Raw genomic sequence first — 18,492 nt, 5'->3', positions numbered from 1 at the left:
CCACGATTACTAATCATTTGTCCAAGTCACTTTGTGAAGTCTTTGCTGCAGGGCTGCCCCGTTGCCTGAAGAAAAGCCCTCTTGAATAATTTATAGTTGTTTGGAGAGCCAGGAGAACAGGAGCCTTCCTGAGCTCCTGATGCACTTTATACGGGAGCTGCTTTTGAAAATGGTCTTGAAATGTGAGCTCATTTGAAAGAGAAAGGTGACTTCTCTGAAATGCTACATCTCCTTCTGGATGTCTGCTTGTCCTCCTGTCATACAAGATGCATCAACTAGCAGGTGATTTTGAAAGTGTGTGAAAAATGCATTTGTTGTTGTTGCATGAACTCAGGGCTTCGCATTTTATGCATTCACATGGGCAAATGATCTATGTGAGTTGCAGAGATAGTTGAGTATAATTCACATCACTCTGCTTGGAACAGAGTTGAGACGATAAATGAGAGCGGGTTCTTCTAACAAGACTTGGGGACTCCCTGCAGGTCCCTGCAGAGACCAAGGAGAACAGAGGTATGTTAATTTTTGCATTTCCTAGGCTAGGACTTTGTTTTTCACAGGATTTTTGGAGAGTAATAATTTCTCATTTTTTTCTTAATCGGTTTAGGTATTGTGAATTCAAATGGTGAAACTTGGAAACAGCAGAGGAGGTTTGCAGTGATTACTTTGCGAAAACTGGGCCTGGGGAAGAAAAGTATGGAGCGCCAAATAGAAGAAGAGGCCAATCAACTTGTTGAGACATTTGTACATGCAAAAGGTATGTGATGCTAAAGTTATGTTGGCATAAACTCCACCTTCAGAAATCCCACTCCCATACTGGAGACCTCCCAAGTCTCCGATACTGGCTTTTAAGGCCCTGGCCCCTGCCTGGTGGAATGCTCTTCCTCCAGCTGTCTGGGCCCTGCGGGACCTAAACGAGTTTCGCAGGGCCTGTAAGACCGAGTTATTCCGCCGGGCTTTCGGGGAGGCCGGCTGCTGATAGGTGCCCATTAACTGAGATCCGCTATTCCCCTCCCAGAGGAGTTAGAGGAGTTAATGGTTGAACGCCATCTGTTTTAAATGATTATGAATTTGGAGCACTGCATTTTAACTGGTATTAATTTTTAACATTTTATCCTATTTATCCACTTGTCTGTATTTATGTTGTAAACCGCCCTGAGCCCTTTGGGGGAGGGCGGTATAAAAGTGGAATGAACAAATCAATCAATCAATCAATCAATCAATCAATCAATCAATCAATCAATCAATCAATCAATCAATCAATCAATCAATCAATATTCAGTATGCCTAATAGCAATACTCCCTCTCTAAGGCTTTTTTACTAGGCTTGGAGATTTGGGTGCAAAAAATGCCAGATTTGGCCCAAATCTGGGTGAATTCAGGCATATTCGGGCAAAAATCAGCCGAATACGTCCTGCCCGAATATGAACGAATCCAAATGCAAAGTATTCAGGCTTTCTTTGGTATTTTTGGTGGTTGTTCACATTTTGGCCTGTAGGGGGTGCAGTTTTAAAGTTAGTGCCACCTCAATTTCTGAGTTTCTTTCTGAGACTGTCCTGATGATACCACCTGAGTTTGGTAAAGTTTGGTTCAGGGGGGCCAAAGTTATGGACCCTCAAAGAGGGTGCCACATCCCCCATTGTTTCCAATGAGAGCTAACAGGAGATGAGGGCTACCCCTTTGAAGGTCCATAACATTGCCCCCCCCCCAATCAAACTTCACCAAACTCGGGTGGCATCAGGACAGTCTCCGGATGAGACCTTGGAATTCTGGTGCCACTAGCTTTAAAAATGTGTCCCTGACAGGCACCCCAAAATTTGCTCAGATTTTCTGCTTTGCAGTGCCTTGGATCCATTGTAGCCAATGGGGAATTTCTGAGTGTGTAAGCAAGCTGCACATTTGTGAAGATAGAGGCACCAGACTTTCAAGGTGGCTCCAGGAGGCCCTCCTGGTAATAGCATCCAGGCTTGGTAAACTTTGCTTCTGGGGGTTCCATTTTATGGATCCCCAAAAGGCTTATTTTGTTTTCCTGCTCCCCCCACCCCCGCTCCCAGAAGCTAGCTTTAAAAATGTGCCCCTGCAGGCCGAAATGCGAAAAACACCAAAAAAATCAGACTGACCTGATTTTTTCCAGGTATATCAGAATGTTATTTGTCTCATTTGGACATACAGATAACTTTATGCCTGAATAAATCCGAATCTGGATTTTACCGAATTTCTGGGGTATTGACCAAGCCTTTGCTGCTGTGCGGAAGCTCACTCTTGTTCAGCGGAATTGAGCTGCCAGTGAGAGCTCCTCCTGCCAGTAGGTTTCCCGACCTGCGTAGCACCAATGTTGTGCTTGCATAGCTGTGCAGCTTACAGAGAACATTGCCTAATAACCTTTCAAAGTGGCTCGCACATGTAGAAAACAGTAGCTGTTTATACTATGCAAGCATTTTTTTACAACTTCATTCGTTTTTTACAACTTCATGTTTCCTGAGCTTCTGGATACATGCAGTTCAGATTTTCTCAGTGGTATGTGATATTTTATATTTAAGTATTTCGTCGGCTTGAGTTGTGTATATTTTGTTCTGCACACGTCACTTAGGGTTGGTAAGTTTGTTTGGACTAGTTTGTTTTTAGTTTTGTGTTATTTTTCACTCATGTGTATTGTAAAATAGGTTGAGCAGCCAGCGTGCAACACGTTTTCTATTCCTGAGGTCTATTTACATTGCACCCAGGATTCAATTAGCTATTGTTCCTCAATTTAAGAACATAAGAACATAAGAACAAGCCAGCTGGATCAGACCAGAGTCCATCTAGTCCATCTCTCTGCTACTCGCAGTGGCCCACCAGGTGTCTTTGGGAGCTCACAAGCAGGATGTGAAAGCAATGGCCTTCTGCGGCTGTTGCTCCCAATCACCTGGTCTGTTAAGGCATTTGCAATCTCAGATCAAGGAGGATCAAGATTGGTAGCCATAAATCGACTTCTCCATCAATCTGTCCAAGCCCCTTTTAAAGCTATCCAGGTTAGTGGCCATCACCACCTCCTGTGGCAGCATATTCCAAACACCAATCACACGTTGCGTGAAGAAGTGTTTCCTTTTATTAGTCCTAATTCTTCCCCCCAGCATTTTCAATGTATGCCCCCTGGTTCTAGTATTGTGAGAAAGAGAGAAAAATTTCTCTCTGTCAACATTTTCTACCTCATCCATAATTTTATAGACTTCAATCCTATCCCCCCTCAGACGTCTCCTCTCTAAACTAAAGAGTCCCAAACACTGCAGCCTCTCCTCATAAGGAAGGTGCTCCAGTCCCTCAATCATTTATTTATTTTTATTTATTTATTATTTGATTTAGTATACCGCCCTATCCCCAAAGGGCTCAGGGCGGTGAACAATATGAAAGCATATATAAACATAAACATATAATAAGGGTCCCTTGAACATAATCATCCTCGTTGCCCTTCTCTGCACTTTTTCTATCTCTTCAATATCCTTTTTTTTTTCCTGCCATGTTTCTGTCTTGCTAGGATCCTGGCACACTGAGCTTGCAACAGCTCTACTTTTATGAGAGTCCACCCTTGCTATCTTCCAGAAATCTTGCATATGGAAAAACTTTAGTCATCCTTCTGAGTTCATTAAAGTCTGCCCTACTAAAACCCAACATACAGGTCTGGCTGTGAACTTCCTTGGTCCTCCCCTGCAAAAGGAATTCTAGGAGGACATATGTTCTTATGTTCTTATGACATGGTCATTTTCCCCTTGGATCCTCCCCACCTTCATCCCACTGGCCCATTCTCAAGTGTTGGTTAATGTTAAGTCAAATGTAATTACCCTTCATTGCTTCTGCCCCTAGGCAGGATAGGAGGTTTTGTAACTCCGGATGCTTAGTAGAGTTTGTCTCCTAGCACACAACAGGAAAGTGGAAACCACTCGTAACTACAAGGTCAGATGGCCTGGATGCTCTGACAAACTGCTCAAAACCTGCGTCATCCACCCCCTCACCCTAGTCAGGAAGTCAGTTGCAGACTCCAACCACAATACTATTTATCCTTCCTTCCCTTCTCCTTGCCCAGATACTTTTTATTGGGCTGTCTGGCTTAGGGTCACCGAGTGAGATCCAAAGATAAGAGCGAATTATTCATAAGTTTCTGCAGTTAAAAAACAGCATGCGAGCCGCTCGTACCAGCAAAAATGCCGCTCTGGTTATCGAACTGTAAACACTTGAACTGCATTAACTGGACAGGCAAAATAAACGCAAATAGCTTTTATTTTCAGGGCAGCCATTGGACCCTGCATCATACATCAGAAATTCAGTCACCAATGTGATCTCGGCCGTCACTTTTGGACACCTGTTTTCAGTTGAAGATAAAGAATTCCTCCAGATTGTGGAAGCTGTTCAAATTATCTTAAAATTTTCAGCAAGTATTGTTTATGTTGTGAGTAGTCTTTTACTTTCTTGCTGATTCACACTGGCCTTAGAAGTCCCTAGGAAACCATATTTGGGGGGCTGCACTTTGAAGATGAAGAGATGGGGAATAATAAGGGTCCCTTGAACATAAAAAGAGCATAGTAGACAGAGGTGCAGCAGCCTCTTGCCCACAACTCTGACGTACCTTCGCTGAAATCAGTAGTTTCTACAAAAAAAATTTTAAGAAAAAAATCGAGAGTTTCTTGAAACGTTTTTCACAAATTCCCTCGTACAGCAATGAATTCCACTTCAAGTCACAGTTTTCAAGGCAAAAGACATTCAGAGGTGATTGGCCAATAACTGCCTCTGTGCGGACTGAGAGAGTTCTGAGAGAATCGTGCCTGGCCCAAGGTCACCCAGCAGACTTCATCTGGAAGAGTGGGGAATTGAACCCAGTTCTCCAGATTACAGTATGCCATTCATAACCACTCATTTATCTATCTATCTATCTATCTATCTATCTATCTATCTATCTATCTATCTATCTATCTATCTATCTATCTATCTATCTATCTATCTATCTATCTATCTATCTATCTATCTATCTATCTATCTATTTATTTATTTATAATTGGTTTTATATACCACCCCTCCCCCAAAGGGTTCTGGGCGGTGAACAACACAATAAAAAATAGTCACAATAAAACCCCATTAAAACAGCAATTAATAATGTTACATTGGCATCCAATCGTAAAAACAGACTTCATAACCACTACACTTCTCTGGATGCAGTATGGGGACACCAGAATGAGAAACAAACATTATTGGTTTGTTTCCGGTCTTCATTGCAGCGACACAGTTTCATTGAAGGCATTTATGGCGGGATTCGACTATCTGTTGGGGATTTTTCAGACTGTGTGGCCATGGTCTAGTAGTTTTAGCTCCTTTCATTTCATCCACCAACTATAGATTCCAGTCATAAATGCAGGCAAAACATTAGGAGCTAAAATTACCAGATCACGGCCACACAACCCAAAAAGCCTACACCAGCCGGACACAATTTTCATCCTTTTTTTTTTGCAGCTGTATGAATTGTTTCCAAGGCTCATGAACCATCTCCCAGGTCCTCACAAGAAAGCATTTTCATGCTTAGCGGTGATGAATTCATTTGCAAAGAAGGAGATAGAAAAACATAAGGAGAATCAGGCCTGGCATGATCCACAGGATTTCATTGATTTCTATCTGCATCAGATGGAGAAAGTAAGTGTCTGCTTTGTACGTGCTATTTGATAAACTCAACCAAAAGAAAAGCCTAACCTAAGTTCAATCCATAGTCTTTGAAAACTTTGGATCTATTTTCTCTATAACAGTGGCTCAAGAGCCATATGTTACTCGTTGACATGCCATGTGTGGCTCTTCTGAATACTGGTCCCCAATATGGCGGCTCTGCATGATTCAGGGATAAGTGGGTAAGATCCTTGCCTAGAAGAGTTGAAGAGTTGGATGTATATCTCCACTTTCTCTCCTGTAAGGAGACTCAAAGGGCCTTACAAACTCCATTCCCTTCCCTGCTCACAACAAACACCCTGTGAGGTGGGACTGAGAGAGCTCTGAAGAATGCGACTAGCCCAAGGTCACCCAGCTGGCAGCAGCAGCTCAAGCGGCAGAACAGGTTTCTCCACATGGGAGATTCATGCATTCGTTCATTCATTTATTGGATTTATAGACCGCCCTTCCCCGAAGGATTCAGGGCAGTGAACAAACATGGGAGATTTCATTCATTCATTCATTCATTCATTCATTCATTCATTCATTCATTCATTCATTTGGATTTATAGACCACCCTTCCCCGAAGGGTTCAGGGCAGTGAACAACAACAAATGTAAAATATGACTTTAAACACAGTATAAAATAACTTTAAAATATGATATAAAACCAGCTCAAACCCCACTTAATAAAATCAGGAACCATGTAATGTCAGATGGTGGCATTTTCTTCCCCCCTCCCCCCTTGTGCCCACAGGAGGTGAGATGGAACTGGAGTGGTGTTCTTAACCAGGCTGGCCAAATGACTGGTGCAACAGGTCCATCTTGCAGGCCCTGTGAAAACTCTGCAAGTCTCTCAGGGCCCTGATCTCCCTTGGGAGACTGTTCCACCAGGTGGGGGCCAGGGCCGTAAAGGTCCTGGCCCGTGTGGAGGCCAGCCTGATCGCTTTTGGGCCAGGGATCAACAACAGGTTCTCTGAGGAGGAGCTATATAGGGAGGGCGATATAGGGAGGGGGATATGGGGAGAGGCGATCCCTCAGGTATTTAGGTCCAAGATCTAACGTGTCGGGTTGGGAACCAGGCTTAACCAGACTTTAGTGCTCCCCTCTTCTGCTCACAGTCTTTCATGTGTAGGAAATGCTTTTCACATGACAGACCTGACATTGGAATTGATTTGAGTAGCAATGTACAGAGCAGAAAGCAATGATGGAAAGAAGAAGAGGAAGAAGAAGAGTTTGGATTTATATCCCCCCTTTCTCTCCTGCAGGAGACTCAAAGGGGCTTACAATCTCCTTGCCCTTCCCCCCTCACAACAAACACCCTGTGAGGTAGGTGGGGCTGAGAGAGCTCTGAGAAGCTGTGACTAGCCCAAGGTCACCCAGCTGGCGTGTGTGGGAGTGCACAGGCTAATCTGAATTCCCCAGATAAGCCTCCACAGCTCAGGTGGCAGAGCTGGGAATCAAGCCCGGTTCCTCCAGATTAGATACACGAGCTCTTAACCTCCTACGCCACTGCTGCTCCTATATCATATCATATGTTCTACATTGGGGACATGCATTGAAAATGCGGAGGGGAAAATTAGGACTAATAAAAGGAAGCATTTCTTCACGCAACACGTGATTGGTGTTTGGACACAAGAGGTGGCGATGGCGGTGGCGATGGACATTAAGCTGAATAGCTTTAAAAGCGGCTTGGGCAGATTTATGGAGGAGAAATTGATCTGTGGCTACCAAACTTGATCCTCCTTGATCTGAGATTGCAAATGCCTGAGCAGACCAGAGGCTGGGGAGCAGCAGCAGCAGCAGCAGCAGCAGCAGGCCATTGTTTTCGCATCCTGCATGTGAGCTCCCAAAGGCATCAGGTGGGCCACTGCGAGTAGCAGAGAGCTGGACTAGATGGACTCTGGTCTGATCCAGCAGGCTCTTTCTTATGTTCTTATCATATTGGACAATGAGCAAATGGATGAGCCAACATGGTTTGGCTGATTCCATTCTGTTTTAGTCTAGTCCAGGTCATGACATTCTCTACTGTTCTGGACCTGGCACACAGGTTTGTTGCAGAGTTTCCCTTTTTCCTGGGCAGTCCCCAGGAATTTCATTCAGTTGTGCACAGAGCATGACACTTGCACTTGCGCTCTCTGCTGAACTCAATGAAAATAACTACGTGACTGATTTCCTAATCTGATTAGCTGTACCTCTGATATTGAAAAATCCGACAAAGAACCCCACTTTAAATACAGCTTTTCTACATTCTTAGTTCGCAGATACGTTACTCTTCAGGATGTTCTACTTATCTCACGGAAGTTGTCTTGCAATCGTGGGGATAAAACTATGGACAGAAAATACCAGCTGGAGAAACTCATATGATTCTATGACAGAAAAGTATTTTTTAACAGCAGTCCAAAAGTGGATTCAGCAGTATAGGGAGGTGGGGACTGCGTGGGCCACTGCGAGTAGCAGAGAGCTGGACTAGATGGACTTTGGTCTGATCCAGCTGGCTTGTTCTTATGTTCTTATGTTCTTATGACTCTCTGACAGTCTTCAAGAAGCAGCTGGATAGACGCTTATCAGGGATGCTTTAGGCTGTTCCTGGGATGGCTCCTTCCAGCTCTGTGATTCTATGATTCTCTGCCATCTTTTCTAATTTAGTTTCTGATGGGTGCATTGGTAACGATAGCAAAATGCCAATAATTTATTTCACGCTCACTTTCTCATTATTCATTGTCAACAACAGAGCAAGAAGGACCCTGCTTCTACATACAATGAAGAGAACCTGGTCCAGTGCATCATTGACCTCTTCATCGCAGGGTCCGACACCACAGCCAACACTCTGCATTGGGCGCTGCTCTTCATGGCAAATCATCCTGACATCCAAGGTGCGTGAGTCTTGTAAGCATTGCCCTTATTGTTGTTGTCCTCGTTAAGCTCTATGTCAGGGGAAAGGTGGGAGGTGTGGTGCCCCCTGTCACTGGAGACCCCTTTTTGGCACTCCCCTGGGACAAGCTCTTTGCTTGTTCCATAGTTGTCAGAAGTGAGGGAGAAGAACTCACTGGTTGCCTCTCCCTGTAACTTGGCAAGTTCCCCTGTTCTGCATAAACTACCAGCGAACAGCTTCCTCCTCAGTCACATTCCTTCCCTGTTTTTAGGGAGATGGACCCACCCTCAGGGCCCCAGCCAACTAATCAAAGCCTCTGGGTCTGGGCTGAGCCTGCCCTTCCCTTACCCTGTGGGCTGCCTGAGATACCCCTATTTTCCAAACTCTGCCTGCCCCTAGATCTCCTATAATGAGGCACCTCCTAGTCTCCTCCCCAAGAGAGAGGGGGGGGGTATGCCTCACACAGACTCAAACATCTAACAGTCTGTGCTCTGAGGAAAAATTTCCCTCAAAAATCTCTGACAGAACAGCTCTGACTGAGCAACTTTTTATTTCAGAACAAAAATCTGAGTAACATGGAGAGAATGTTTAAGAGTTAATATTTCTCATCAGTTTTTCCACATATACATTAAGAAGCCATCTGAATTGTCTTTTGCTGCTCTTCCAGGGCACGTTTCTGTTAGGTAGGGCCATATCTTTGAAAGAAAACTAAAATAACCTGTTTTCTTTCTGTTACAAGCTAAATAAAGAAATGGCACCAGAGGCTGGTAAAGATGAGCCCAGAAATTCCAGAAGTAAAGAATATTTAGGCGAGATCCTGGGCTTGTTAATCATCAACTTTACAGGTTGTGTTGGGATTACATAAACATCCCTTGTTTAAATTGATTCTGTTTGTGTTCTGTGGTTTTCCATGTATTGATTTGGGCTGACCAGTGTTTCTGCTGGGATTCTGTGGCTTGAGATTGGTTCTGTTGAGTCTGTTGGTTCCATTTATTTTTGAAGGATTTTGGACAGTGATTCTTTTTCTGTTTTTTCTTCTCAAGTGTACATCACTAGCAGGCACATATGCAAATGTGTGTGCATTCATGGATATGTATATATTCTGTTTTAGCTGTATACTTTTCTGCAGTCAGGACAATAGTTTCATAATGCTCTACATGTAATGCTCTGGGCTGACATATCTGAGGACTTTGTAAAATGTATTCAGGCCTTAAGCAGCTAAATGCTGCAAACTAACTGGAGCATGTCAAAGCTCAGAAACTTAGCAGGGTTAATATTTGATGGGATATCACCAAGAAAGACCAGGGTTGCTATGCTGAGAAGGGCAATGGCAAACAATGGCAAACTAGATGGTCGCTGCATCTCAAAAAGGATATTGAGGAGATAGAAAAAGTGCAGAGAAGGGCAACAAGGATGATTGAGGGACTGGAGCACCTTCCCTATGAGGAGAGGCTGCAGTGTTTGGGACTCTTTAGTTTGGAGAGGAGGCGGCTAAGGGGGGATATGATTGAAGTCTATAAAATTATGCATGGGGTAGAAAATGTTGACAGAGAGAAATTTTTCTCTCTTTCTCACAATACTAGAACCAGGGGGCATTCATTGAAAATGCTGGGGGGAAGAATTAGGACTAATAAAAACACTTCTTCACACAGCGTGTAGCCAGTTGGTGTTTTGGAATATGCTCTGCCACAGGGAGGTGGTGATGGCCACTAACCTGGATAGCAGCTTTAAAAGGGGCTTGGACAGATTTATGGAGGGAGAAAGTCGATTTATGGCTACCAATCTTGATCCTCTTTTGATCTGGGATTGCAAATGCCTTAAGCAGACCAGGTGATCGGGAGCAACAGCTTGTAAGAAGGCCATTGCATTCACATCCTACATGTGAGCTCCCAAAGGCACCTGGTGGGCCACTGCGAGTAGCAGAGAGCTGGACTAGATGGACTTTGGTCTGATCCAGCTGGCTTGTTCTTATGTTCTTATGTTCTTATGTTCTTACCTCCGTCTCTTGTCTTCAAAACACTACAGAAAAGTCATAAGTCAACTGTGATTTGACAGCACCTTATTATTATTACTATTTAATTATATTTAATATAACTGCTGGTGTGAGTCTCCTGAAAGGAATCAGCCAACTTTGTTGAAGTTTGGATGGCTGGGCACTCATTTTGTGGGCATCAGGTTCATCTTCAACTGGGTGCCCACAGCAGAGAATCTGGGCAAATTTTTTGGGGAGGCCTGTCAGGGATGTATTTTTAAAGCTAGTGTCACCAAAATTCCAGGGTCTCATCCAGAGACTGTCCTGATGATGCCACCTGAGTTTGGTGAAGTTTGGTGAAGTTATGGACCCTCAAAGGGGTAGCCCTCATCTCCTGTTATATCCCATTGGAAACAATGGGGGATGGGGCACCCACTTTGGGGGTCCATAACCTTGAACCCACTGAACCAAACCTCACCAAACTCAGGTGAAATCATCAGGATTGTCTCCAGATGGTACCCTGAAATGTTGGTGCCACTAGCTTTACAACTGTGTCCCCTGCAGGCCAAAATGCAAAAAACCCACAAAAAATACCCCCAAAAGTGAATATTCGGGCAGGACACGATTTTGGTCTGAATATGTCTGAATGTGCCCAGATTCGGGCCGAATTCGGGATTCAGTGCACTTGAATCTCCAAGCCTACCTGCAGTTGATCATGCCCTGGTGCCGTCCAGTTTTGGTGTTTTATCATGTCAGTTGTTATTTCCAGTTCTTGCATTTGTTTTTGGCCAACAAGTTTCTCAAAATCTTTTATTCACTGCATCTTCTTGTTGTAATCCTTCTTGTTTTCCCACAGATCTTTCCAAAACTAAAGTGTTGCATTTTTTCTGGATTTTTTTCTCTTTCAACATTGATTTTTGTGTTGAGGCTTTGGAAGAAACGCTTTTGGTCTGATCAAAATTGTTGATTTTGTCTGTACTGGATGTTTCTTATTTCATATCTTTCAAAAAAATTGCTGTGATTTTCAGCACTTTGCTGTGATCTCCAGCACTTCTTCAATTGTTTTAGTGTCTAGCCAGTACCTTCTAATTAGTTATTTGGAGATCTTGCCATTCTTTAATCTTTGTTCCTTCATATTTTTCAGATTACTAGTTTTTTGATCTTCTGTTCCAGTCAGATTTTCCACTTTTCTTTGATGTTGGTTTTATTTTGGGTTTAGGTGTTTTCTTGTGCAGTTCTTGTGTGACCACTATTGTCATGCTGTACATGAGCTGACTGGTTTGTTTGATGGACATTATTTCGATTGTCATCAGTGCTTTGTTTACATCCCTTATAATGGGTGCCAGGACTTTTTTGGGAAAAGCCATTGTCTTTTCCCATTTGATTGTACATACCTCCAGCATAGCTTTCAATGTCATCAAAGCACTCAAGTCCCTTCCCCGTGACAAGAGGGTGCCCATGAGGGTATGATGATGATTTACAGAAATCTTTAGGCCTTGATTTACAGAAATCTTTAATTGAATCATGTGAAATAGTTTTATATGGAGAAAATATCTCCTGAAAGGTTGCTTGAGTTAAACACAATGTCCAAAACAAACCTTTCCTTTTGCTATGCTCCTCAGAGAAAGTCCACAAAGAGATAAAAGATGTTTTGGGTTCCGTTCAATCACTGAGCTATCAAGATAAGAAGAAATTACCCTACACAAATGCTGTGATTCAAGAGGTTCAGCGTGCCCAATATATACTCTTATTTGGGGTCTCCAGGCAATGCGCAAAGGATGTAAACATGTTTCATTTTCTCATCCCAAAGGTACAGAATATTGGGAAAATAGTGTTCCCCTATCTATAGAACAAGAAGAGATAGCAAATTGATACATGATCACATCCACAAAAGGGCTTTCTATGCTCCTTTTCCTGAAGGTTTGGTTGGTTTTGACCTTTTTGGTGAAACTTAATGGGGATGTGCATGGATGTGAAGATTTCACCAAAAATATTTACCCCAATTATGGCTGCTAGAATGAGAATCTGATCTGATGAAGACTACTCGAAAACGGCTAGAATAAGTGCATACCTTTCATTCCGTTCATACCGCACAGACAGATTTGATTGATTCTCTGACACTCCATAGAATGAGTTGATATAAGAGGACGGTGTTTCGTCAAGTTGAAAGTACAGCGCGTTAACGCAGATAATGAACTGAGAACACTGCGTACGAACGCTGACACCCTTACAGCTAAGACTTGTTTATGTTCTTGAAGATATTGAGTACATAGAGCTTTGTTGTAAACATTGTTGCATTTGGTTTGTCTTTTATACATATGCACTTTATTGTTTTGTACACACCTTTGGCACATAAAAAGCAGTGGATGCAATGCGTTTCTTGATTGTGTGTTAGCTTTAACATTGCATCAGTTGACTTTTTGATCTTCAGAGGTGTATCATAGAGGGAAGTCTGTTAACACTGTCAGTGAGAAGGGAATGTTTAGTGGAGTATATATTGTCCATGTCCCAGGGTGGGGAACCAATTAGTAAGTGTTTGAGTGGAACTTGTTATGCAAAGATGTGGTTGATAGTATTGTATTGCAGGTGGGGCTTATCAGTCCACCAGACCACAGCCACACAGCCCGGAAAATCCACCACAACCAGTTGAATCCGGTCATGACAGCCTTTGACAACACAGATAAGGGTGTGATGTGAATTTAGTTTACTGTGGCTAAAATGTTTTTGAGTAGCAGTTGAATATCTGCTTGCAGGTAATACAGCTGAAGTTCTTAAACTGGCACGGGGTTGGACTAGAACACCTGGAATCAGCTCCAGCTCCACGTTATTTAAATTAAATAAATATGAAATTTCAGTCATACGAAAAGAAAATGTGAGATCTAAATTCCAAGACAATGAAGCAGGTATAGATCAAAAACTGACATGAAGAGCACTGAAAAATGGATGGCCATGAATGAATTCAGAATGTATTCCTGAGTTAGTACTTTTTCCTTGCAGGGGACCTTTGTTATTCCTGATATTTACTCAGTTCTTCATGATCCCATTCATTGGGAGACACCTGAGGCTTTCAACCCCAATCATTTTTTGGACAAGGATGGCCTTTTCGTGGAAAATGAAGCATTTCTTCCATTTGGTGCAGGTAAATATAGAATTTCAAATTGATTCTGATTGATAATATGTTTTTGTGGCGATCCCCCTCTGCCAAGTCGACCCCTCACTACCCCCGAACTCTTTTCCCTTCGCTTCCTCCTTCCTCTCGCTCTGCTCCTTCCCTTTTACCTCCCAGCTTCCACAACCCCCTCCCACGCCCCGTTGTGCCGAGCCTCGCCCGCCCATCCTTCTCCACCTTATATCCCCTTGCAGGGGCTTATGGGGCGTTCCCCGGCTCGCCGCCGCGCCCAGCTGACGGCTCAACGAGCCTCAGCTGAGCCGCCTTGCCGCCGCCTCCTGGCTGTCCTGGCCCCTGCTGGTGCTCCCATGCTGGGGCAGGCTTTTGCTGGGTTCAGCTGTCAGCTCCCAGCTGGCCCTGCCCCTGGCAGACCGAGTCCGGGGCAAGCCGTCACGGCGACCCCCGGACAGTTTTACAAGATTTTTTTCATACAAATAATGGAGACATGTAGGGAGAAAGTCAGAAAAGCTAAATCTCACAATGAGCTCAGACTTGAAAGAGATATTAAAAACAATAAAAACAGCTTTTTTGTTATGGCCACAGCAAAATGAAGAAAAAGGATATGATAGGGTCACAGCAAGGAGAAAATGGTGAAATTGTAACAGGGGACAGAGAAAAGGCAGAACTACTCCATACCTTCTTTTCCTCAGTTTTTTTCCCAAAAGAAAAACAATGCTCAACTGAGGGGAAATGGATCAGAAGACAAAATAGGGGAAATTCAGCATAGAATAAAGAGCTAGTACAGGAATACCTGAATACTTTAAATGAATTCAAATCTCCAGGACCTGATGAATTACATCCCAGGGTATTAAAAGAACTGGCAGAAGTAATCTCACAACTGCTTGCTATAATCTTTGAGAACTCCTAGAGAACAGGAGAAGTTTCAGCGGACTGGAGGAGAGCTAATGTTGTCCTCATCTTCAAAAGGGGGGGAAAGAGGATCCAAACAATTACCACCCGGGTAGCCTGACATCAATACCATGAAAGATTCTAGAGCAAATAATTAAGGAGATAGTCTGTAAGTACTTGGAAGGGAATAATGTGATCACTGAAAATCAACATGGGTTTCTCAAAAACAAGTCATGACAGACTACTCTTATCTCTTTAGGTTTTTAAACAGATGCTGGATGATCATACCATGTTTCCCCGAATATAAGACAGTGTCTTATATTAATTTTTGCTCCCAAAGATGTGCCATGTCTTATTTTCAGGGGATGTCTTATTTTTCCTGTGTTCTGTTCATCGGGCATGCTTCCAAACAAAAACTTTGCTATGTCTTACTTTCGGGGGATGCCTTATATTTCGCACTTCAGCCAAACCTCTACTATGTCTTATTTTTCGGGGATGTCTTATATTAGGGGAAACAGGGTATGTTAGGAATGCTTTGATTGTGTGTTCCTGTATGGCAGGGGGCTGGATTTGATGGCCCTTGTGGTCTCTTCCAACGCAATGATTCTGCAAGCTCCCTAAGACTTTCTATGTAGGGCATAGATTCCAGACCTTTTACCATTTTGGTTGCCCTCCTCTGGAAATGTTCCATATTGTCAATATTCTTCTTAAATTGCCATACCCAGAACGGAACACAGTAGTCAAGGTGAGGTCTGACCAATGCAGAGCAGAGTGGTACAATTACTTCCCTCTATCTAGACCAGGGGTAGGGAACCTGCGGCTCTCCAGATGTTCAGGAACTACAATTCCCATCAGCCTCTGTCAGCATGGCCAATTGGCCATGCTAGTAGGGGCTGATGGGAATTGTAGTTCCTGAACATCTGGAGAGCCGCAGGTTCCCTACCCCTGATCTAGACACTATACTTATTGATGCATCCCATAATTGCAGGGGCTTTTTTGGCTGCTGTATCACACTGCTTACTCATGTTATATGTTACGCATATAAGTTGAGGCACTTAATTTTACCAAAAAAAACCTGGGAAAACTTATTGACTCGCATCTAAGTCGAGGGTGGGAAATGCAGCAGCTATTGGTAAATTTCAAAAATAAAAATAGATACCAATAAAATTACATTAATTGAGGCATCAGTAGGTTAAATGTTTTTGAATATTTATTTCAAAGAAAAACAGTAAACTAGCTCTATAAGCCTTGATTCTCCCTTTAAATCCACTCAGAAGGGGGGGTGATTTAAAGGGAGAATCTGAGGAAAATTTGAGGATGCCTGTCAGGAGAGGAATGTTTATGTTAGCAGTACCAACATTTCAGAGTATCTTTAGGAGACCCTCCTGATGATACCACCCAGGTTTGGTGAAGTTTGGTTCAGGGGGTCCAAAGTTATAGACCCTCAAATGGGTAGCCCCATCTGCTATTAGCTTCCATTGGAAACAGTGGGGGATGGGAGCACCCACTTTGGGGATCCATAACTTTGGATCCCCTGAACCAAACATCACCAAACCTGGCTGGTATCAGCAAGAGATTATCCTGATGATACCACCCAGGGTTAGTAAAGTTTGGTTCAAGGGGTCCAAAGTTATGGTCCATCAAAATGTAGCCCCATCTACTATTAGCTCCCATTGGAAACAATGGGGATGGAATAGAATAGAATCTTTATTGGCCAAGTGTGATTGGACACACAAGGAATTTGTCTCCGGTGCATATGCTCTCAGTGTACATAAAAGAAAATACATTTGTCAAGAATCATAAGGTACAGCACTTAATGATTGTCATATAGGTCTAGTAAGCAATCAGGAAACAATCAATAGTAATGGGAACCCCTTTAGACCCCTTTTATGGGCCCCTTTGGGGTCCATAACTTTGGACCCCCTGAACCAAACTTCACCAAACCTGGCTGGTATCATCAGGAGTGTCACCTAATGATACCCTGAAATTTTGGTGTTGCTATCCTAAAAACTGTGCCTCCTGGCGGCCAACAAAGTAAAAACCCTAAAAAAATTTTTTAAAAAATACACCTCATTCATGTATAAGTCTAGGGGGGCTTTTTCAGCACAAAAATGTGCTGAAAAATTCAACATATATGCGAGTATAAACGGTAACATTTGTATTACTTAGTCCACATCTTTCCAGCTTATTTTCAAGAATATCATGGGGCACCTTTTCAAAGGCCTTACTAAAATCAAGGTATACTACGTCCATAGCATTCCCTTCACCTTCCAGATCTCTTGGCCAACACAGCTAGTTCAAACTGACTGCTGACCATGAGAGAGACCCTGAAAAATATGTATTACTCATCCACTACTTTTTTTAAATTTCCTTTGCAGGGGCCCGTATCTGTCCAGGAGAGCAGCTGGCAAGGATTGAACTCTTCATCTTTTTCACCAGCCTGATGAGGGCATTCAAGTTTCAGCTTCCAGATGGAGTGAAAGAACTCAGTGAAGAACCTATCTTTGGGTTCACAACACCTCCCCATCCTTATAAACTCTGTGCTGTTCCCCGATGCAATACATAGTACTTTTCATTTCACTTTCCTTATTTTTCAATTGGTCTGCAAGAACCAACCGTGAGCACACCTGCCCAGCTCATTTCTAGAGACTGAAACCAAGATCATGTATGATTTCCAAATATAGTGTCTATGTCTTATTACTGTCTTTAGGGAGGTGTAAGAGCCAGGAATTTTAGAACTATGTTGTATTCAGATTTCTTTTTATCCTTGTACAGTCTGTTGTGTTTCAGATGAAGTGTGTGCTATTTATTTTCTTCCTAAAGTACTTTTCATTTTTGGTGTATTCAGTCTGACCTCTATGACCCACCTTAAGCTCCGGAGCATGTACTCATACCAGTCAGCCCCAAAGTCCAGATCTGGGTAGCTGAATAGAGCCATGTTGAGCTTAAGGAAGACCAACTGCCCAGCGTTCCAGTGGCTTTCAGTAATCTCGTACAGTATCACCTCAAATCAGCAACAGTATAATATTTCTTTCATCAACATAAACTAAAGCGATACCTCTCACATGTACATATAACACTTCCTAAAAGCAAGTTTAGAACTCAGGCACAATTTCCATCACAAACAAAGTGCACTTGTACAAAGTAGAGTGAAGTCTCTCACAATGTTGGCAAAACAATACTGGAAGCTCATAAGCTTTCGCCTTCGCGCTGCTTCAAACAAATGAAGAAGAAGAAGAAGAAGAAGAAGAAGAAGAAGAAGAAGAAGAAGAAGAAGAAGAAGAAGAAGAAGAAGAAGAAGAAGAAGAAGAAGAAGAGAAGAAGAAGAAGAAGAAGAAGAAGAAAGAAAGAAGAAGAAGAAGAAAAGAGAAAGAAGAGAAGAAGAAGAAGAAGAAGAAGAAGAAGAAGAAGAAGAAGAAGAGGAGGAGGGAGGGAGGGAGGAGGGAGGGAGGGAGGAGGGAGGAGGGAGGAGGAGGAGGGAGGAGGGAGGAGGAGGGAGAGTTTGGATTTATATCCCCCCTCTTCTCTCCTGCAGGAGACTCAAAGGGGCTGACAATCTCCTTGCCCTTCCCCTCACAACAAACACCCTGTGAGGTGGGTGGGGCTGAGAGAGCTCTGAAAAGCTGTGACTAACCCAAGGTCACCCAGCTGGAATGTGTGGGAGTGTACAGGCTAATCTGAATTCCCCAGATAGCTCCCACAGCTCAGAGCTGACAGAGCTGGGAATCAAACCCGGTTCCTCCAGATTAGATACTGACTTGAAGCTCTTTTTTTTTTAATCATTTTATTTAGTTTTCAACAAAAAAAATATAAAGATAGAAAATAATGGGTACATACTAACGTTAATGTTTTTCTGGGGAACATATAACAAAAAAACCATTCCTATAACATTGGAGATACAACCTATGATTCCTATTTCTTTGTTGTTCTTTATCTCCTTTTTCTTAAGAATCTCGTTTTGTTCCCTTAA

At 42.9% G+C, this 18,492-nt stretch overlaps 1 protein-coding gene across 2 annotated transcripts; it reads left to right on the top strand.

Moving 5' to 3' along the window:
- Positions 1–609: 609 nt before the first annotated feature.
- Positions 610–17,702, top strand: LOC125437769 (cytochrome P450 2J2-like). Of its 2 annotated transcripts, XM_048505718.1 has the most exons (7): positions 610–754; positions 4,260–4,420; positions 5,476–5,652; positions 8,392–8,533; positions 12,127–12,314; positions 13,502–13,643; positions 16,901–17,702. In XM_048505718.1, exons 1-7 carry the CDS (start codon positions 694–696, stop codon positions 17,086–17,088), a joined length of 1,059 nt encoding a protein of 352 aa, XP_048361675.1. In that variant the 5' UTR covers positions 610–693; the 3' UTR covers positions 17,089–17,702. The 2 variants fall into 2 exon arrangements, with proteins under 2 accessions (XP_048361675.1, XP_048361676.1); XM_048505719.1 differs by lacking the exon at positions 4,260–4,420 and having other exon boundaries at positions 668–754.
- The last annotated feature ends 790 nt before the right edge of the window (positions 17,703–18,492 follow it).

The sequence above is a fragment of the Sphaerodactylus townsendi genome, linkage group LG08, assembly GCF_021028975.2.
Source record: "Sphaerodactylus townsendi isolate TG3544 linkage group LG08, MPM_Stown_v2.3, whole genome shotgun sequence".
In the NCBI taxonomy this organism is placed as follows: Eukaryota; Metazoa; Chordata; class Lepidosauria; order Squamata; family Sphaerodactylidae; genus Sphaerodactylus; species Sphaerodactylus townsendi.
This window is presented reverse-complemented; position numbering and strand designations above follow the sequence as displayed.

What these genes read in the sequence shown, in the direction of transcription:
- LOC125437769 (XM_048505718.1), top strand. Translation starts at nt 694, where the DNA reads ATGGAGCGCCAAATAGAAGAAGAGGCCAATCAACTTGTTGAGACATTT. An exon ending in GACATTTGTACATGCAAAAG is followed by an intron (nt 755 to 4,259) that starts GTATGTGATGCT and finishes TTTTATTTTCAG; the next exon opens with GGCAGCCATTGGACCCTGCA. An exon ending in AAATCATCCTGACATCCAAG is followed by an intron (nt 8,534 to 12,126) that starts GTGCGTGAGTCT and finishes TATGCTCCTCAG; the next exon opens with AGAAAGTCCACAAAGAGATA.